The 20,954-nt window shown below is 35.7% G+C and overlaps 1 protein-coding gene across 4 annotated transcripts in view; it reads left to right on the forward strand.

Annotated features, from left to right (window-relative positions):
• DNAI7 (dynein axonemal intermediate chain 7) overlaps nucleotides 1–20,954 on the forward strand; it is a 116,671-nt gene that overhangs the window by 88,937 nt on the left and 6,780 nt on the right. For all 4 annotated transcript variants that reach the window (XM_074194229.1, XM_074194231.1, XM_074194232.1 and 1 more), the window contains 5 exons: nucleotides 9,597–9,681; nucleotides 11,927–12,099; nucleotides 14,642–14,801; nucleotides 15,590–15,804; nucleotides 18,951–19,118. In XM_074194229.1, the coding sequence (XP_074050330.1) occupies nucleotides 9,597–9,681; nucleotides 11,927–12,099; nucleotides 14,642–14,801; nucleotides 15,590–15,804; nucleotides 18,951–19,118 (801 nt within the window). The remainder of the gene's footprint in view (nucleotides 1–9,596; nucleotides 9,682–11,926; nucleotides 12,100–14,641; nucleotides 14,802–15,589; nucleotides 15,805–18,950; nucleotides 19,119–20,954) is intronic.

Raw genomic sequence — 20,954 nt, forward strand, 5'->3', positions numbered from 1 at the left:
CCCTGGCCCTGGGGCCAAGAAGCCCCAAGTCCCAATACCACCCCTTAGGCCCAGAATCCACCTGGCCCTGTGGTCCTGGACAGGCCATCCAATCCCAGCCCCTTGCAATAAGTAAAAAAGAAAATGTGTTATATCTGAACACTTTCCCCCCATGGTCCAACCTTTCCTCCATCACTCACATCCCCCACTTCCCCCTGTCACCCCCTCTCCTTACTCTGAATGCCTATACCCCACTGAGTATATATGCTGTTTCCTCTCCTAGCCACCTCTGATGAGAGCGAAGTTTCCTTCATCCCCCTTGCCTTCCCCCTTCCATATCATTGCAATAGCTCATTATAATAAAGAAAAGTCTTATTATATGAAATATCTTGGCCTATTCCCCCTCTCCTTTTTCTTTCTCCCATTACATTTCCCTTTTTTTCTATTAACTCCATTTTTACACTATATTTTATCTTCAAATTCAGCTTTCTCCTGTGCTTCAACTATTAAAGCTCCCTCTACCTGCTCTATTAGCTGAGAAGGTTCATATGAGTATTATCAGTGTCATTTTTCTATACAGGAATACATGCAGTTCATGATCATTAAGTCCCTCATATTTTCCCCTTCTCCAATCTCTATGCTTCACCCAAGTCCTGTATCTGAAGATCAAACCTTCTGTTCAGCTCTGGCCATTCCAAAAGGAACCTTTGAAATTCCCCTGGTTCATTGAAAGTCCATCTTTTTCCCTGGAAGAGGACATTCAGCCTTGCTGGGTAGTTGATTCTCGGTTGCATTCTAAGCTCTTTTGCCTTCCGGTATATTCTATTCCAAGCCCTACGAGTTTCTAATGTAGTTGCTGCTAAGTCCTGTGTGATCCTGACTACAGCTCCACAATATTTGAACTGTGTCCTTCTGGCTGCTTGTAATATTTTCTCTTTGACTTGCGAGTTCTGGAACTTGGCTATAATATTCCTAGGGGTTGGTTTTTTGGGATCTCTTTCTCTGGGGGATCGGTGGATTCTCTCCATTTCTATTTTGCCCTCTGCTTCTAGAATATTAGGGCAATTTTCCTGTAGTAATTCTTTGAAAATGATGTCAAGGCTCTTTTCCTGATCATGACTTTCAGGTATTCCAATAATTTTCAAATTATCTTTCCTAAGTCTGTTTTTCCATATCAGTTGTTTTTTCAATGAGATATTTCACATTTTCTTCTAATTTTTCATTTGTTTGGTTTTGAAGTATTGATTCCTGATTTCTGGTAAATTCATCAATCTCCCTGAATTCTATTCTTTGTCTGAAGGATTTGTTCTCCTCAGAGAGTTTTCTTATCTCTTTTTCCATCTGGCCCATTCTGCTTTTTAAAGCATTCTTCTCCATAACTTTTTGAACTGTTTTATCCATTTGACCTCAGCTGGTTTTTAGTGTGCTATTTTCTTCAGCATTTATTTTGATTTCCTTGACTAGGCTGCTGACTCCATTTTCATGTTTTTCCTGCATCTCTCTCCTTTCTTTTCCCAGTTTTTCTTCCAACTCCCTCATCTGAGTTTCAAAGTCTTTTTTAATCTCTGTCATAGCCTGAGCCCAATTTCTGTTTTTCTTGGAGTCTTTAGATGCAGGAGCTTGTGCTTCCTCATCTTCAGACTGAGTGTTTTGATCCTTCTTGGGTTCATTTGCAAAATATTTCTCAATTGTGTTCCTTTTTTTTCTCTGCTTGCTCATTTTTCCCAGCCTGCGCCTGTTTTGGGGTGCTTCCTGATCTTTTGGGACACTCCCACAAGGGTCTCAGTGTGTGAGTCTCTGTCCTCCCTCCTGGTTTGTGAATGACCATATGCGCCCCACTCTGCCATGGGACTGAGGTGGGGGGGGCCCTGCTGCTCTTCCGGGGGTGCCTAGACTGCAATCAGGATCTGAATGTGATCAGAGCCCCAGAGTCCTATTCCTGGGGCTGAGGACAAAGCTCTGCAGTCTCTCTCTCTTCACTCCCCTCCCTAGGTTCAATGGGCTCATGCCCTGGGGGCTCCTGCTTACCTGCTTGGCCTGCTTCTGTTCCTGGATCAGGGCTGCAGAAAGACCAAGTTGCTTGCTGTGTGCCCTGAAGGCTGGGCTCCACATGCTGGCTCTGGCAGAGGTCCCCCACTTCCCCCACTTTGTGCCTGGTGCTCCCCGGGGTGCAGCTCAGGAGACTCCCCTGCTTATGTGACCCGGCTCCCAGTGCCCTGGGGCTGCCTCCGCAAGGCTGAGGTTCTTTCGCTCCAGTGGGCCTCCCTTCTGGCGGGCCACCCCTCCGACCCCAGGAAGCAGAGCCTTTCTGCTCTTTTCCAGGTTACCTTGAGTAGGAGCACTGCTTCATTGGGTCCCTCTGTGGGTTCTGTCTCTGGAAAGTTTAGTTAGAGTCCTTAGCTTATGAGTTTTATCAGAGAGCTCCTAAGACTCGATCCTTTATTGTCGCCATCTTGGCTCCGCCCCTCATACATTATTTCAAACAGGAATAGTGATAAATAATATTCTTCACATAAGTTTTTAGGTTGATACATTTTTACTGCATTAAGGAAAAGTCCATTTATTCCTATACTTTCTATTGTTTTGAATAGAAATGAATGTTAAACTTTGTCAAAAACCTTTAAACATTTGTTGATAAGTCAGGCTTTAAAGTTTTTTTTATAAAAGATGACTTATTGTGTTTACAGTTTCCTATATTCACTAATATTGTACAACTTGTACACTGATATTGCAACTTGATCATGATATAAACATTTTAAAATAATGTCATAGCCTCTATGCTAACATTTTATTTAATATTTTGGATCAATATCTATTCAGTTGATCTATAGTATTCTTTATCTGTTTTGTATTTACTGGGTTTAGATAGGAAGATCTTATTTGTTTCTAATTTACTTTTTCTATTTTTTTTGCAATTTATATAATATTGCATTTTTCTTTGTTTTTGATACAAGTCATATGTAAATTCACCTGGTCTTTTTTTCCCCCTTTTGCAGGCTCATCTATGACTTGTAAATTTTCTTTTTCTGATTCTTTAAATAATATATTTCTTGTTCTGTTTATTGGATATTCTAATATATTTAACATGATATCATTTTGATTCTTTTCCAAGAACAAAGAACAACAAACAACCAATTTTATAATATTGTACATATTTGTCCATTTTATCTCAGTGATCAATTTTTTTGGCATATGATTTGGCAAAATGGATTCTAATCGTTTTCTTTATTTTATTTCAATTGTTATGAATTGTTATTTTTCTTTTTTATACAGTGATCCTCTCAGATCAGTTAGTCTCAGACTAACTTTGCTGGTTTTTTTAAAAATAATTGCTCACTTTATTTATCAATTAAATTTTTTCCTTTCAGAACTTCTGATTTGGAATTATTTTTAATTGCTTTGCATCAATTTTTTTAGTTTTTTTTTAGTATAAAGTTTTAGTTACATGCTCCATACATTGATCAAAAAAGATGACATAACCACAGAATTATGTAAATCTTAAAAGTATTCTATAATAACAATAATTATTGCTGTTGTTATCTATTCTTTTTCTCTTTGTTGATGAAAGTTTAGAGATAAAAAAATTTTCTACTTAGTTCCCATGTCATATGTTTTGGTATGTTGTTCATTTGCTGTCATTTTCTTTGGTGAGATTTTCTGTTTTTTTTTCCTGCTGTTTTTGACCTCTATCTTCTTTCAAAATGGATTTCATTTTACATCTTTTGTTTTTTTAAATTGCCTAGATATCCTCTCCATAGCTCTTACTCTCTATGGTGTCAGAAAACCATGCATTATAACAAAGTAATTTTTCATATTAAAAAAAAGAAAAGAAAAAGAGGAGGAGAGTGAGATGAGCAGAACCAGAAAAACACTGTACACCCTAACAGCAACATGGGAGTGATGTTCAACCTTGAAGGACTTGCTCATTCCATCAGTGCAACAATCGGGAATAGTTTTGGGCTGTCTGCAAAGGAGAATGCCATCTGTATCCAGAATAAGGAGCTGTGGAGTTTGAACAAAGTGCAAGGACTATTCCCTTTAATTTAGAAAAAAACAGATATCTTATTATCTGATCTTGTTAGCTCTTAGACCTCTCTTCTTTAAGGATATGATTTCTCTCTCATCACACCCAATTTGGATCAAGGTACAACATGGAAACAAAGTAAAGACTGAAAGAGTGCTTTCAGTGTGGGGGTGGGGGAGGGAACCAAGATTGGGGGGAAAATTGTAAAACTCAAATAATATCCTTAATAAAAATAAATTTAAAAAAATAAAAAAAGGAGGAAATGTAAAAAAAATTGACTTTGACAATTGTGGCCTCCACTCTGCACAGGAAGAGAGAATGGGGAGGGCATCTTCTTATAACTTCTCTTTGTGACAAAGATTGTTGTCTATAATTTTGCAACATTCTGCTTAATAACCCTTAATTTTTATTGGGTGGAACAGAGTAGGCCAGAGACAGAGTACCAGTAAAGAGGGAGTGATTTAATCACTTTTATTGAAAGGAATTGATTTGGAAATCATGGGATTTTTCCCTTCTTTGGAGCTCTGCCTTGCTGAAGTCCAGGCAGAGAATTATATACATTGTCATAAAAAGAAAGGTGAATCATAGAGCAATCAGTTTTCAGGGGCTTGAGTGATCTTCCTAGGACAGAATAATACACCAATTCCATCACTTGGAGCCATTCAAGTAGGATAACACAGATGTTCTCAAATCCTGTAGAAATGTCACCTGATAAATGTACCATAGATAAGAGATTTAAAAAAAATTTATAGAATTTTTTTTATAAATTTATCATTTTTCCCCCAACTATATGCAAAGATAGTTTTCAACAATGGGAGAACTCAGCCAAAATTCTCAATCTCCTAATCTTATTGGGTCCACCAATTAGATATTGAATCCTTATCTATGGTATTTTAAAATAAAATCTAATTTCCTTGTTTAAGTACTTCAATAATATCTGTTTTTACAGTTTCCTTTCCTGAATCCATGATGGCTGCCTCTGCTTTTGGGAATTCACTTGTAGTATAATAGACTTTGCTTCAGAAAAATGAAAATCTTTTTTTTTTTAATCTTTCTGATTGTAAATATATTAAATTCTTTCTAATTCATTCTGCTATCCTCCTAAATCTTGGATGATTCAGATAGTAACAACTTAGTAGTTTCTTTCTGGTTTCTTTTAAAAAAAAATGATTTATTTATGGCAGTGGGGTTAAGTGACTTGCCCAAGGTCACTCAGCAAGGCAATTATTAAGTGTCTGAGGTCACATTTGAACTCAGATGCTCCTGACTTGAGGGCCAGTGCTCTATCTACTGTGCAACTTAGCTGCCTGTCTTTCTGGCTTCTTGAAGTATCTTTGACCTAGAAACTCTAGATTTTGGCTATAGATTTGGAGGGAATTTTTATTTTGGGGGTTCATGGGTGAGTTTGTTCCATTCATCTTTATGATTATGAATAACTGTGTATTTATCTCCATCTAGACCTCTTGTAGTTTTTTCTCTCTTTGTTCTATACAAAGAAGGTGGTGAAAGGGAACATGTGAACTTAACACCCCAGGAAGCTAGATTTTATTCAGAATCCAGATTGCATATTGTTGCTGTTTTTTTAGTCTTTTCAGTTGTATCTTACCTTTCATGATTACATTTGGGATTTTTTTTTTTGGAAAGGGTATTAGAGTGATTTACCATTTCCTTCTCTGGCTCTTTTTTAATAGATGAGGAACTAAGGCAAACAAGGTTAAGTGACTTGCCCAGGATTGCACCATTAGTAAGAGATTGAGAATGGATTTGAACTCAGGAAGATAAATCTTGTACTGTACCTCCAGACTGCACATTATACTGTGCCAATTCTAGGAATAACAGATGAATGAGGGGGAAAATATGCAATGGAGATTGTATCTACCTGAATTCAAATCTTATGTCCAAGATTTCTTAGCTGTGTAACTGGGCAAGTCATTTAAATAAGTAAGCCCTCCTTATTTGTTTTTTCCCTCCTCTGTAAAATAGGAAGGTGACTTGTTGATTCTTTCTCTTTTACCTTGTCCTCTTGTTCTAATAGCTTTGAGTAGTTTCTCTCTATAATGTCCTGATCATTATAGCCTTTTCTTTTTCTTTTTTTTCTTGGAATCATTGGTTTTCAGGTTAGCTGATGATTTATTTAAAAACATTTCTTTTGGGGCAGCTAGGTGGTGTAGTGGATAAAGTACTGGCCTTGGAGTCAGGAGTACCTGGGTTCAAATTCTGTCTCAGACACTTAATAATTACCTAGCTGTGTGGCCTTGGGCAAGCCACTTAACCCCATTTGCTTTGCAAAATCTTAAAAAAAAATAAAATAAAAACATTTATTTTTACCTGCTTTCCATGTCAATTGTTTTGGATAACTTATCTTTTCCTCCTCCCTTCCTTTTTTTCCCTCTTTCCCTCCCTCCCTTCCTTCCCTTTTTGTCCAGATTTTGCTTTAAAATTTCTTATAGCATTGCTTGTTCTTTGACTCATTCTAGTTTTCAGGGAGTCCAGTGTTTTGGACAAGATGGTTTATCATCTTTTGTTCCAAGCTCTTATTTCTCCTTCCTATCTTTCTTTCCTAGATATAATTTCATTTAATATTACATTTTCCAAATCACTTCATTTTCTCCAGGTACTTTTATAGTCCTTGTGCCCATGACATTTTTTTCTGACTCTTCTTATACTTGTTGGAGAATTAGTTTTTTTTTTTCCTAGTTTCCCACCACAGTGGGCAATATGCTGGGATTTTGCCAGCCATTTCAGAGACAGTTGGAGTCCATGGGGTAGCCCTGATTAGCCTCCACTTTTGCCACATAACTAGTCCATCTTTTTCATTCATACATTTATTTGATGACACAAAAGAATCTATCTCTTTGTGGATACTCATGCATAGTAGGTAATCTTGGATATGGTACAAATTAAAATATATTATAAATAATGTAGTGTTGATTTTGTTATTGTTTCTGTTTCTATTGGCCAGTAGAGGGCTCTGAATACCATGTTTCAGTTAATTTATTACCCCACCCACCCACCCAAACCTTTGTACAGAAGTAAAACTTATGGGAGTAGGGGAGAAGTGAAACAGTTTTTAAGCTATATGAGCTGCATTTGTTCTGCCACAAAGACAATATTTATTTTTAAGATAGCTCAATGTAAGCATAGTGCCTTTATACGAATAACATTAAACCTCAACTGCTATAATTATCATCAGAAATTGTTAAGGGCCCAGAAAGTGTTCATCACTGAGGCTTACAAAGTTAAGATTAGACTTGTTCCTTTATTCCATGTACACACACACACATATATATATATATATATATATATATATATATATATATATTTATTATAGAGATAAAATAAACTTATAGTGAATATAATCACAGATGACACATAAATATATATCCTTTGAGGCTTATAAAAAGTCTTATCTAACATCTTCAGTTATTTAGGTTCATAGAGTATTTATATATGTTTTAATCCTGTGAGGGAGAAAAAGAATGCATTATTATTATTATTCCCATTTGAAACAGACAAATATACTAAAGACTCAGATTCAACTAGATAGCCCTAGACTTGGAGTCAGGAAGATCCAAGTTCAAATGTGACTTCAGACATTTAATATTGTTATTGATTTATTTTTCCCACAATATGCAATGGTAGTTTTTACCAATCATTTTTTTACAAAGTTTTGAGTTTTACATTCTTTCCCTCCCTCCCCCCCACCCCCCCCCCCCAGATAGAAAGCAAGCCAATACAGACTCTACATAACCTCAGACATTTATTAGCTGTGTCTTCCAGACTCTTACCCTCTGTTGGCCTGAGTTTCCCAGTTGTTGTGAGAATCAAATGTGATAATGAAGATCAAATGAGATACTAATTGGAAAGTACTTGGCACACTGCCTGGGTCATAGTAAGCACTCTGTAAACATATCTTGTTCTTATTAAATGATTTGTCTAAGGTCTCATAGTTTATGAACCAGGACTAGAATTCAGGTATTTTGACCTTTCAATCCAGTGTTCTTTCATCACATCAAAATAATATGAAGTAGTTCTACATGAATTGGGGTGGAGATGAGGGAAGAGAAACTTCTAGGAAATAGATATTCTTATAGAATCCACAGTTTTATCTGATTCTTTTGAAATACCTAAATATAGGTTTCAGAATTGTTCCTCTAGAAAACCAAATCCAGCAAATTCTACTAAAGTAGAATTCATTTCAGGGAAAATTAAAAAAAACAAAATCCTTCTAATGCAGCTAATATAGTATTATTCCCTATATTATATTTCATACTTGATACCATTTAGCATTACTGTTTACAAAATCCTAGTTGTTTTTAGTTCTAGAAGATTATTCTCTGAAATGTTTTGTGAAGGCATCCTTTGAAGCTGTTAGCTACTTTTAATAGTGTTTTCTTCAAGAATATTCATACTAGACAGAATAGGTATAGTTTATGTAAAAGAATTTCAGATAGTTTTGAAAGTCCCTAATGAACAAGAGAGTAAAGGTAAAGGGTACCCAAGACAAGAAAGGAAGGTCATAAGAATGCTCTCTGGAGCAAGGAAGTACCAGCATAAGGAGGGTATTACATGTTCTTGAGACCCCAATGTGCTGAATAAGATGCTTAACCATATACATTTATCAGATAACAGGTAACTTTGATTGAGTTATAGAATCAATGATCAAAAATATAAGTAGAAATATGTCAATCAATTTAGTTGTGGCAAAGTGCTTTTGAACCATTGGATAAAATCAGATGATGACTCACAAAACAAGTATCAGGATTGGTTGAGAGAATTTGTCTTATATCTCAACCTGGGCATATCTGAGAATTGATTCCAGTAGCAAAACAATTCAGTTTTAAGTCACATTGTTTTGAGGGAGAAGACTTCTTTTCCTAAAATTAGGAAACAATGCAGGGACTCCCAAGGGAGTAACACACACACACAGACACACACACACCCTTGACGTTGTGAACTTTGAAAGGTTTCAAAGACAACTTAGACTTTCCATCATCATTGGAAACAATCTACCTGAAACAGAAGTGGATGAAAGAGTGTCTATACAGGGGCTGAGACACACCATGGACAAAGCTTAAAAGGTAGAGACCCTGTGGGCTTAAAAGAGTTTTATACATACATATCTATCTATCTATCTATCTATCTATCTATCTATATATATATATATATACATATATATAAATTTTTTTTCAAGGAAATGGGGTAAGTGGCTTGCTCAAGGCCACACAACTAGGTAATTATTAAGTGTCTGAGGCTGGATTTGAACTCAGGTACTCCTGACTCCAGTGCTGGTATTCTATCCACTGTGCCACCTAGCCGCCGAAAAAGTTATATTTGAGAGTGACCTCATGAAAAATCTGTTAATCTTTACAAACTGCACAAGTTTGTAGCTATTTGTACTGCTTTTATGTCCTTTCCATGTTCCAGTTTGTATTATGACTATTTGCATATGGTGTTGTAAAGTTCTGGGAAAACAGGAATCGTGTCTTATTTATTTTTGTATCTCCCCTATTGTCTAACATCTGCCCATAATAGTCTTTATTTTAATAATTTTGAGTTGAATTTAATGTATCTGTGAATGTGATTTTCTTAGAGCACTAGCTTAATGAAAGAAGAAGCTGAAGTAAAAAAAGAGGAAAGCGACATAAGTTCATTAAAGAGTGAATCAGTACTTTCAGGTAAACTATCAAATTTTTATTCTTTTGAGTAAGTGAAGCTTATAGATTTAATCTTTTTTTCTTCTCAGCAAAATAAGACTATAGGATTATTAGATTTAAAGTTGGAAGAAACCTTAGAAGTCATCCAAATAGCTCTTACTATAATTTGGAAATATGAGTTGACTGTGTTATATATACACACATATATTTATATGTATGTTTATATGCTTATATAAATATGCCCTTATTAACTTGACCTTTTATGGTCAAGTTAATAAGGAAGGATATAGATTGACATAAGGATCAGCAAGTGGATAGCTAAGATGTGCCACTAATATTATTATGATAACAGGAGAAAGTGAGATAAGTCCTTTGCACATTGGATAAATGTATAGGAGGATGTGAAGTAGTCACAAAGGATGGACTGACATAGATGCTTGTGCTCTGAATTGTTGTCAAGACCATAATGATTTGTGTATTTGAGTACTTAAATAACTTTACATTTTATTTTAATGCTCATCTCTGAGAATTTTTGTGTAATTAGTTATATTTTCAAAACAGGTCCTTTCATTGTCTCATTTTTCTCTCCTCAGAACATACTTGTAAATTTTTAATCAATGAATGGGAAAATATTAAGCATTTTACTCTATAGCAGACACTGAGTTTAATGTTGGAGATTCAAATACAAAGTGACAATGCCTTAAAGAAATATATATTCTAGGGGCATCTAGGTGGTGCAGTGAATACAGCACCGGCCCTGGAGTCAGGAGTACCTGGGTTCAAATCCGGTCTCAGACACTTAATAATTACCTAGCTGTGTGGACTTGGGCAAGCCACTTAACCCCATTGCCTTGCAAAAAAAAAGAAATATATATATTCTTTTTTTTAGGTTTGTTTTAAAAAAAGAAGAAATATATATATTCTTTTTTTTTAGGTTTGTTTGTTTTTTTTTTGCAAGGCAATGGGGTTAAGTGACTTGCCCAAGGCCATACAGCTAGGTAATTATTAAGTGTCTGAGACCGGATTTGAACCCAGGTACTCCTGACTCCAGGGCCAGTGCTTCATCCACTATGCCACCTAGCTGCCCCCAGAAATATATATTTTAATAAGGGAAAATAATATATCCAGGGGAGTAGTAGCAGCTAGTAACAAGGAGTTTTACTCTGAGAAGTCAAACGGATGATGAGATGATCCATTGGACAGTTAATTGACATACTGTTTTAGGAAGTGATAGCTGTAGTGATTTGATTCCTATCCTCAGAACAATAAGTAGAAAGTATGTATATATATATATATATATATATATATATATATATAGAGAGAGAGAGAGAGAGAGAGAGAGAGAGAAGGTGTGGTGTGTGTGTGTTTGTAGAAGGGCAGGAATATGTAGTATGTATGTATGTATGTATGTATGTATAGTAGTATGACCTGTAGTAGTAGTATGACCTGAGTAGACATGTAGATGGAATGTGAAGGGGAAACATGGTCAGTAAGATAATAGTAGGTAAAGTAAGTTTGTATTCACTCCATTCTCAATCAAGGTGGCAGGATACCAGGGTAGCCAATGCAAAGATGAATGGATTAATTTCCCCAGGGATTGGGGCTTCTTCAATATATGAGAGACCACCAGATCATGCATTCATGTGTTGTGCAGTGAAAGGGAGCTTACCCAAGCATCCAATTTTACAGATGAGGAAAATGAGCCCAGAAAGGTTGTGACTTGCTAAAGTTCACACAGATAGTAAATAGACGTGGAATTTGAAAAGAAACTCTCCAAATACAGTTCTTTTGACAGTGTCATGCTCCTTCTACATATACAGTTCTTTTAATAGTGTCATGCTCCTTCTACTTATTCATGCTGCTATTGTTGCAGTCTTTCCATAACCAATGGGCTTTACTGAAAAGCAAAGAATCCTATAGTTGAAAGGATCTTTAGAGAGTGTCCTTCTCTTATTTATTTTTCACATGACATGTTTTCTCTTATTAGATCTACACTGACCTTCAGTGACTTACATATTTGATTTGAATGAATTTATCTGCTCAGTTTGTTATTGTGCTAATTTGGGGGTTATATGAATACCTCAGTTTGTTCAAAATTTTAAAAGTCTGGTAAATATAGGACATTGTCATTCCTGAGCTAACCAGTTTAAAAGCTTTAATATTAATCACAAAATTGTTTAATTTATAATATTTTCATAATCTTCTTAAGAAAAGAGTTTTTTTATATTCATGACCTGAATTAATTTGAAATACGATCAACTTTTAGGTCTAATGACAACAATACCAGAGAAATCAGTACTATATACTGTCACTGAAACTATTGATGATGAGGATGTAATTGATTTAAAAGGATTCACACCACTGGGTGGAATATACTATTTGAATATACTACATCTTCCCCCACAGTGTAAGCAAGCAAAAAGCTGGACTATTGTGGAAGTAGGTAAATTCTTGGAATGTAATTGTTTAAAAAAAGTTATCTTGGTCATTTCTATCTTTTCTTAACAGGCCTAACATATTGATATATGTAGTAAAAATGTTCACATTTATGGACTCTGAAAATGCAAATAAAATGTTCATTAGAAAATCTGTCAGAAGAAAAAATCCTAAAGTAAAATTTGATATTTGCATGTTAACCTAATTTTTAATCCTTAGAATGTTTGTAGATGGATAGACAACAGAAGCAGTTTTTACTGATTTAAAATTTTTTGATCCAACTTGTTCATCATTTATTTTAAAATTATGATAAACCTACTGTATGTGTAATTCAAAGCAATTATATATATATATATATATATATATATATAGTCCAGACTAAATATCATTTTAGTGAAGAGGGCACTTAGGGAGATTACTAATTCACTGAACTTAAAATACTTTACAGGTTTTAACGTTACTGCTATCCTTTTAGTTCTCTGTCTGACCTCTCCTCTACATGAGTCATCATTTACTAATTGTGGATTAACAAGGTCCTGACCGAACTCTCTCTCGCTTGGTGACCTCATTGGCCTCCATAATTCATGACTCTTACTTCTATATATCTATTCCTGGTCTCCCTTTCCTGATCCTAATGCATTCTAGGATGACCTTTGATCAAGTCTATATTCATGTACTTGTTAATTACGTCTTGTCTCCCCATTAGAATATAAGTTTCTTGAAGGCAGTGACTGCTTTTCCCTTTGTGTATCCAGCCCTTAGCTCTCTTCTTGGGAACATAGTAAATGCTTAATCAATATTTGTCGACTAACTGATTTAAGGGAGCTGAAGATCAGGACTTCTCTACAAAGACCTGGGTTTGCTTCAGGGCAATCCTGCTGCTTCTCTGTCACTCTGCTACCTTCCTATAGGTCTCACAAACAGCTCCTACCCGGAGACACTGCAGCCTTAGAACCAAAAAGATAGACAGCATAGACTTTTCTCATCTTTTTTTTTTTCTCTTGTGTCTCTAAAGAAAAATCTTCCATTTTCTTGCTGTATCCCTGTCATTTCTATTCTAGCTGCCTTTTGTCTCTTTGGCAGAGGCTTAGCTCACTTCTCCCCCCACCCACTCCATGCCAGCTGGCCCACCCTTAGAAGCTTCCCATTCCCAGGCTAAGCCCGGCTTGTCCTTTGGGGCAAAGACATACCCATCACATCCTCAAAGAACTATAATTATGCATGGAAGTACAGAGGAGGACAAAACCTCATGAGAGTTCACTGTTAGAACGTGAGCCCCTCGCTTACTGATTACTGTAGAGGTATTTTCATTTTTTGTACTTCCATTGCTTAGTACTGTTTGGTTTTTTTTTTTTTTTAGGTTTTTGCAAGGCAAATGGGGTTAAGTGGCTTGCCCAAGGCCACACAACTAGGTAATTATTGTCTGAGACTGGATTTGAACCCAGGTACTCCTGACTCCAGGGCTGGTGCTTTATCCAGTGCACCACCTAGCTGCCCCTTTAATACCGTTCTTAATAAATCCTTGATTGACTGTTTTAGAATGGTTGTGGGCTTCACTTTTAGGCAGTCAGTCCCTTCTGTGAGCATCCTTACAAAGGTTTCAGGGAGGAGATACTACCAGTGGTATAGAACTTAAGTTGTGTAGTGGATCCTCTCAACCACTAATGCCACACCCCTCTGAAACTACTGGATATGCTTTGCATTATTTTGTGTTTATTAACTTATATTGATTGCCTCAATAATGCAGATTAGAGTCAAAAGTGTGTCTTAAACTTAAAAGGTTCATTTATATATGTGTTTTGGAGAATCTGCATCTCATTGAATATATCCCATTTCTCTTTAGATATTGACCTTTTATATGGTAATGTCTTTTACTTATTTAAATCATCCACACATCTAGCACTTGTATATAATAGCCAGGTATTAAATATTTGCAGGAAGAACAGATAGGGATAAGCACTGAGTTTATAATCTCACTCTCGTCTATAATCAGGGAGCTTGTAGACCAGACTCTCTACCAATGCAGGGACAGCATCTCTGTATCATGGAGTCTTGGGGAATTATTCAGGGTTAGCATTGTGAGGTTAAATGACTACAGCTCTGAACCATGGGCATCCTGGCTTTAAGGCCAGCTCTCTATACATCACCTCACCCTGACTACCCATTAAATGAGAAAACTGAGGATTGAGTAACATGAAGTTTGGGTTCTCTGTAGTTTTTTTTTTTTTAGGTTTTTGCAAGGCAAATGGGGTTAAGTGGCTTGCCCAAGGCCACACAGCTAGGTAATTATTAAGTGTCTGAGACCGGATTTGAACCCAGGTACTCCTGACTCCAAGGCCGGTGCTTTATCCACTACGCCACCTAGCTGCCCCTTCTCTGTAGTTTTAACTCTTCCCCCAAATAACTTTATGGCCATCTTTTATAAAATGAGCTTCAACTGTAAGACATTAAAGACATTGATGATTATTAGATTTAGTATTATTTCTTATGTTTAGAAATTTCATAAGGCAGTTTGAACATTAATAATATTTGTCTTTTTTAAAAGCTCATCAGTGGAGGATTAAAGACATTCGCGTATCCTCCAGATACCAGAGATGATTTTTCTGAATTAGAAAACCCTTACCAACCTATTGAGATCAGCATTGAATTGAACAGAAATGTAGTGTTTTTCGAGAAACCTATGGTTGCACGATGGGAATCAGAAGGTACAGTCATGAAATAACATTTAGGATTTCAGAATCAAGCTTGCAAAATATGCAAAATACCAATTCTAGGACTGCAGTTGCATGGGGAAGAAAAGGGAATGAAGATTGTACCCACCAGTACTGAAGTCTTGTCTCTAAGACTTCCAAACTGTGTGACCATTGTCAAGTCATTTCATCTCTCTATATTTGTTTCTTCATCCATGAAATGGAAGTGGTAACATTTCATTCTCCCTCTTCTTTCCCCCCTTCCTTTCCCTTCCTTTTACATTCCCACATTGTTTTTTAAAATACAAATTAAATTTAACACAGTAATAATCAATATCTAGTTATATGATTGTATGTTAATAAAAAGGTTCTAAAAAGCAGATGTAATTAAATAGGTTTGTTTCACCATTTTGATTATGATGGAATGCCGCTTATTGTCTTGCTATGTAATCTAATGGTAAAAGTCATCTGCACTCCCAGTAATAGTTTCAAAGAGGCAGTTTCACCAAGGTGATGGTGGTGATATGTAATAAACTTGTCCTTACTTTTTACATTACCAAACACCATTTTTTTGCATCTCATCTATACTCAGAGATTTTAGAATGAATGACAACATATATAATAGCAACTGAATAAAAATATGGAAGGTGTTGTGATTTGTGTCTTTCATTTCCTAAGAAAATATTCTTTTTTGTCAATAGAGAATTATTCTATTGGAAAACTACCATTTTAGAGCTTTGTAATTTCTATTGAATTTACTTTATATGAACAATTCACATAATTTTCCCCTGTCTACTATAAAGGTAAAGTTTGGCGAACTGATGGCTTCATTGGCCTCTCCTATGACATGCAGGAAAGGACTGTAACATTCTCTTTGGAAGCTGTTTATCCCATCACATTGATTCAAGATAATCATATTCATATGCCATATGAGTCATGGGAACTAAGACCAGTTGATTTGAATGAAGCAGTTTTAAATATAACTACAACATTTACTGATATTGACATCCAAATTAAGGTGAAATACTTATGTGCCTAAAAGTTGCATGTTAAAGTATTTTTATTTATATTTTGTAAAATGGATATAAGTGGCTAACTTATGATTGTTTCTATTTTGTACTTACTGATATTGCTACTTTATAATTCCATTTAAACATTAAACTTGAGTTATGTTCAATTTTCAGTTGGGAGGGAGGAAAATGAAAAGTTTACAAAGTAACTTTATAATGTACATCACATTAAAAAAGACAAAGATAAGAGGAAATGTCAGAGTCAAATTAGTGGATCAGCAGTTAGAATCAAGGTGATATTGACATGATTTCTCTTGGATGAGAAGAAAATATCTGAGGATTTCTGATATGGTAGTGATGGGAGGCTTAATTATTAAAACATGTTCTGGAGCTTCCTATCTTTCTCCATTGCATTCTTTTTTTTTCCTTTTTTTTTTTTAGGTTTTTGCAAGGCAATGGGGTTAAGTGGATTGCCCAAGGCCACACAGCTAGGTAATTATTAGGTGTGAGTTCAGATTTGAACTCAGGTCATCCTAACTCCAGGGCCTGTGCTTTATCTACTGTGCCACCTAACCGCCCCTCTCCATTACATTCTTTCCCTCCCCTTGTTATTCTTTCCTCTCCCCTTTTCCCCTTAATGATCTTCCTCTCTCTTTGCTAAAAACAGAGTAGCTTAGCTCTTAACTTGCCTTAGCAACAATTTCACTCTTCAAAAGGTAAAGGAAGCATTTAGCTTCATTTGTTATGTAGAATGAAAATGCCAGTTTTGATTATATTTTGCTTGGTTTCTGAGAATCTAAAAAGAAAAAGTAGAAGTCAGATATTATATTTTGGTGCGATGGAAAAGAAAAAATTAATAACAATTAGAGCTATCCCAAATTGGAATTGGGGCAGGTAGATTAGACAGTGGATAGAGTTAGACATTCCGACTTAAAAATCTGATCTGAGAAATTTACTAGCTGTGTGACCCTGGGTAAGCCACCTGTTTTTATCTCAGTTCCTCCTTTGTAAAGTGAGCTAGGGAAGGAACTAGCAAAACATTCCAATAGCTTTGCCAAGGCAATTCCAAAATAGTGTCACAGAGAGCTGGGTATGACTAAAATGACTAAACAACAAACAATTAGAATCAATGATTTCAGAAAATAGTGGATTTCCTTTCACTAATAATCTTCAACCAATGACTGACTCAACACTTCAGAGAAAGGCTGTATAGTTTATTGAAGAAGGAATTCTTTCTCAGGCAAGTGTTGGATTAAATAGTCTTTAAAGTTCCTTCCAATATCTTTCTGGGATTCTCTGACTCTTATTTTGATTCTTTTTTGTAATAGAAAGGTGATATTGGATTCTTGAAAACTATGTAAGCTCTGACATGCTTTACCAGAAGAGTATGACTTTACTAATGGAGCAAATACCAGGAAAAATATTTTTATACAAGTGTACTTTTTATTTTATTTTCACTTAACAAACATTTTGAAGTTAAGCTGCCTCTCCTACTATTTTACCCCTATTGAGCAATTAAAAAAATTAAGCTCTCAATATATGACTGTATAGTTTTTGGGGAAAATTACCATATTAGTCATGTCTAAAAACATATGTCTCTTTCTGCATTTTCTATTCACCATTTCTCTGTCAGGAGAGATGAATGGCATATTTCATCTTCATGGATTTGAGTTCATGGCTATATCGAATTAATCAGAGAGCTAAAATTTTTCAAAGTTGTTTTTCTCTGTAATCCTGTTATAATTGTCCATTTTGTTCTGCAGTAGTTCATGTAGGTCTTCCCAAGTTTCCTTGGAAACTGTCCATTTCATTTCCTTATGACAATAATTATATTCTATTATATTCATATTTTATAATTTGATTAGTTCTTCCCCAATAGTAGGAATATTTAAACCAACAGTGATGTAGAAAGGAAGAGAGCATTAATGAGGCATTTCAAAAAAGAAAACAAAATAAGGAAAAGTATTTCTGCTCCAGCTTCCCTTCAAGAAGCAGTCTGATTTCTCAACCTTTTTTTTTTTTTTAGTTTTTGCTAGGCAATGGGATTATGTGGCTTGCCCAAGGCCACACAGCTAGGTAATTATTAAGTGACTGAGACCGGATTTGAACTCAGGTACTCCTGACTCTAGGGCTGGTGCTCTATCCCTGCGCCACCTAGCTGCCCCTGATTTTTCAACCTTATGACTGAAATACTAATGACTAAATGACTAACTTGAAGTTGGTGACTTTCCTTGCTGTTAACCCCATAGTAAGACGACAAGGTGGCACAATGGATAGAGTGCCTCAGACACTTATAAGCTGGGTGATCCTGCGCAAGCCACTTAAAACCATGTTTGCCTCAGTTTTCTCATCTGTAAAATGAACTGGAGAAGGAAATGGAAAACCACTCCAGTATCTCTGCTAAAGTTAAAACTCCAAATGGGGTCATGAAGACATGACTGAACAACAGCCAATCCCATCAAAGAGAAATTAAATCAATGTAACATTGCACATTATAGGAGTTTAGCAAAAAGATTTGAATGACATTAAACCTGTCATGTTCAAATTCCAATTGAGTAGGATAATAGATAATTTACCAGTGTACCAATATTCAGACCTGGATAGCATTCCTGATCACTGTTATAGAGTGTTGGGGTTTTTTTTTTGGTGGGTGGATGGCAGGAAGGAAGTGATCTATTTCATTTTCTTAGGAAACTAGCTCTCCTGTATGAGCTTTCTGCCACAATCAATGCCCTCAAGACACTTGACCATAACTTTGACCATATCTTTGTGTTAAAGTTTAATAGAACTGGAAAATTTAAAAAAATGGTTTCCAATTGGAATGAATTTTTAGGTAGATACTCAAAGTATTACATAATATATACTTCATTTAATAGATCAACTATTATTTTTATATCATAGAACTCAAAGCTAGAGTTCATCTAGACCAATTTCATTTTATAGATGAGGAAAATGAAACTTAGAGAATCTAAGTCATTTTCTCAAGACCATACAACTAGTGGCAGGACTAGAAGATTAGAAATATCATAGAGATAATTAAAAAAAGATTCATTAACATTTTTAAAATACTGTAAATAATTTTTTCCTAAATAAACTTATTCTTTTTTGTAGTGTATTTTATTTTAAACAATGTATTTTTTCCCCTCGGAAACAGGATAACCAGTGCATGCTAGCTGCAGTTGAGCTAGGTGATGAATATGAGCTCTCTCATTTGTTAGGAAAATGGATGACTATTACTTCTTTAATAATTGCCATGAAAAATACTGGATTAAATATCTTCCCATCTGAGTGCTCTCATACTTATGTTGCTGTGAATAACAAGGTAAAATGATTCTTTTAAAATTAAATTAATTGATGATTCTGAATATAATATTACTTAGAGATGTGTGTTTATTTGTATAAACACATACATGTATTATATATGTGTGTAAGTGTACATACATGCAACAGGCATATTTTAAAATGCTCAAGAGGATCTGACAGCCACCCTTATTCAGGGGAATTGGAAGAGAGGGAGGAATAAATAAAATCCTGCTTATTCCTTTAATCTTCTACTATATAGGAATCATTGGAAGCATTAGAAACTGACCCAGGTCTTTAATTTCCCAGTATTTGATTTAAATACCAATTCTAAATTTCTCTGAAATTTAATCCTCTAATGAAAATGAACAATCTCATCAATGGCCTTTATTATGAAAAATTCAGAACATCTCCATTTAGTCAAAGTAGGTTATGGATCAAGCATTAAAATAATGACATATAAGGCTTGAAAAAGTTCATCACTTCATTGGAACCTCTAGGCTCCATTGTAAGGTAAGTTTTACAATTATGATTGCCCCTATTGTCCTGGTGAGAAACCATCTCAGAGTCATTAAATGAGCTATCCATAATCACCCAGATAGTCAGAAGGAAGGAACATTCAAAAGTGAGGTTGTATCCCATGTACTATACTTTTTTCTTGAGTTTTATTTCTACCACCATGCCTGGCTCCCACTAAAACTTCTGAAAAATCCATTTTCTGGTTTTTGGAAAGCCAGCAAGTTTTTTTTTTGATTCTCTGATGTAGATAATGATCAGTTAAGCAAAATTAAAGTAATATAGATACAATTATTCAGTTTAATAAGCCTTTATTAAATACCTACTACATGCAAGGCTACATGCTAGCTGTGAAGGCTACAAAAGCAAAAACAGTCCCTGTCCTCAAGTTTACATCTTACTAAGGAAGAATACTGGATAGTTAGATGGTGGAGTGGATAGAGTACTAGTCTTGCAGTCATGGAAAGTCCTCTTCCTCAGTTCAAATCTGGCCTCAGATACTAACTATGTGACTCTGGGCAAGGCACGTAACCTTGTTTGCCTCAGTTTCCTCAACTGTAAAATGAGCTAGAGAAGAAAATGGCAAACCATTGCAGTATCTTTGCCAAGAAAACTCCACATGGAATCACAGAGTCAGACATGACTAAAAAGACTGAACATCAGAGAGAGAGAGAGTGCTTATAGGATTCCCAAAGCATCCACTGAAAGTGTTGATATGGTCAGTTATTAGCCCAAAACGTCTAGGAGCACTTCTTTTTCCAAGCCTGAAATCAGTGGACAACTCATGTACAGTGAGTAGAATATGGGATTTGGGAGTCAGAAAGTTATGAATTCAAATATGACTTCAGCTACTGTGGGACCCACATTGCTTGCCTTAGGGCAAGACACTTGATCTCTCTGTGACTCTGTTTCTTCATCTATAAAATGGGAATAAGGCAATCCAATAAACATTTATTAAGCCTTTATTATACGCTAAAGGTTTAATAAAAGAATGTCAATCCCTGCCCTCAAGGAGCTTACAATCAAACAGGGGAGACAACACCCAAAAGGAGACAGGAAAGCAAGGTGTGTGTGTGTGGGGGCAGCAGGGAGAGGGAGGGTGGGATTGGGAAAATGGGAGGGACTCCAAAGTGTACCTTCACTGAACAGTCTTGTAGAGTTGAAATGCAGTAGATGCAAAGTGGAAGAAGCTGAGAGTTCAGTGGTCTGCCCTCTATAAAGGCAGGCACTTCGAGGAGTTTTGGTCCTCTGAACAGAGGGGAGAAACAGTGATGGCATCTCTTCTTCCAGGGGTAGGTTTGAGGACAAAATGATGTCACACTGATTAAATACATTGATAAAT

This window comes from Macrotis lagotis, chromosome 7, assembly GCF_037893015.1.
Source record: "Macrotis lagotis isolate mMagLag1 chromosome 7, bilby.v1.9.chrom.fasta, whole genome shotgun sequence".
In the NCBI taxonomy this organism is placed as follows: Eukaryota; Metazoa; Chordata; class Mammalia; order Peramelemorphia; family Peramelidae; genus Macrotis; species Macrotis lagotis.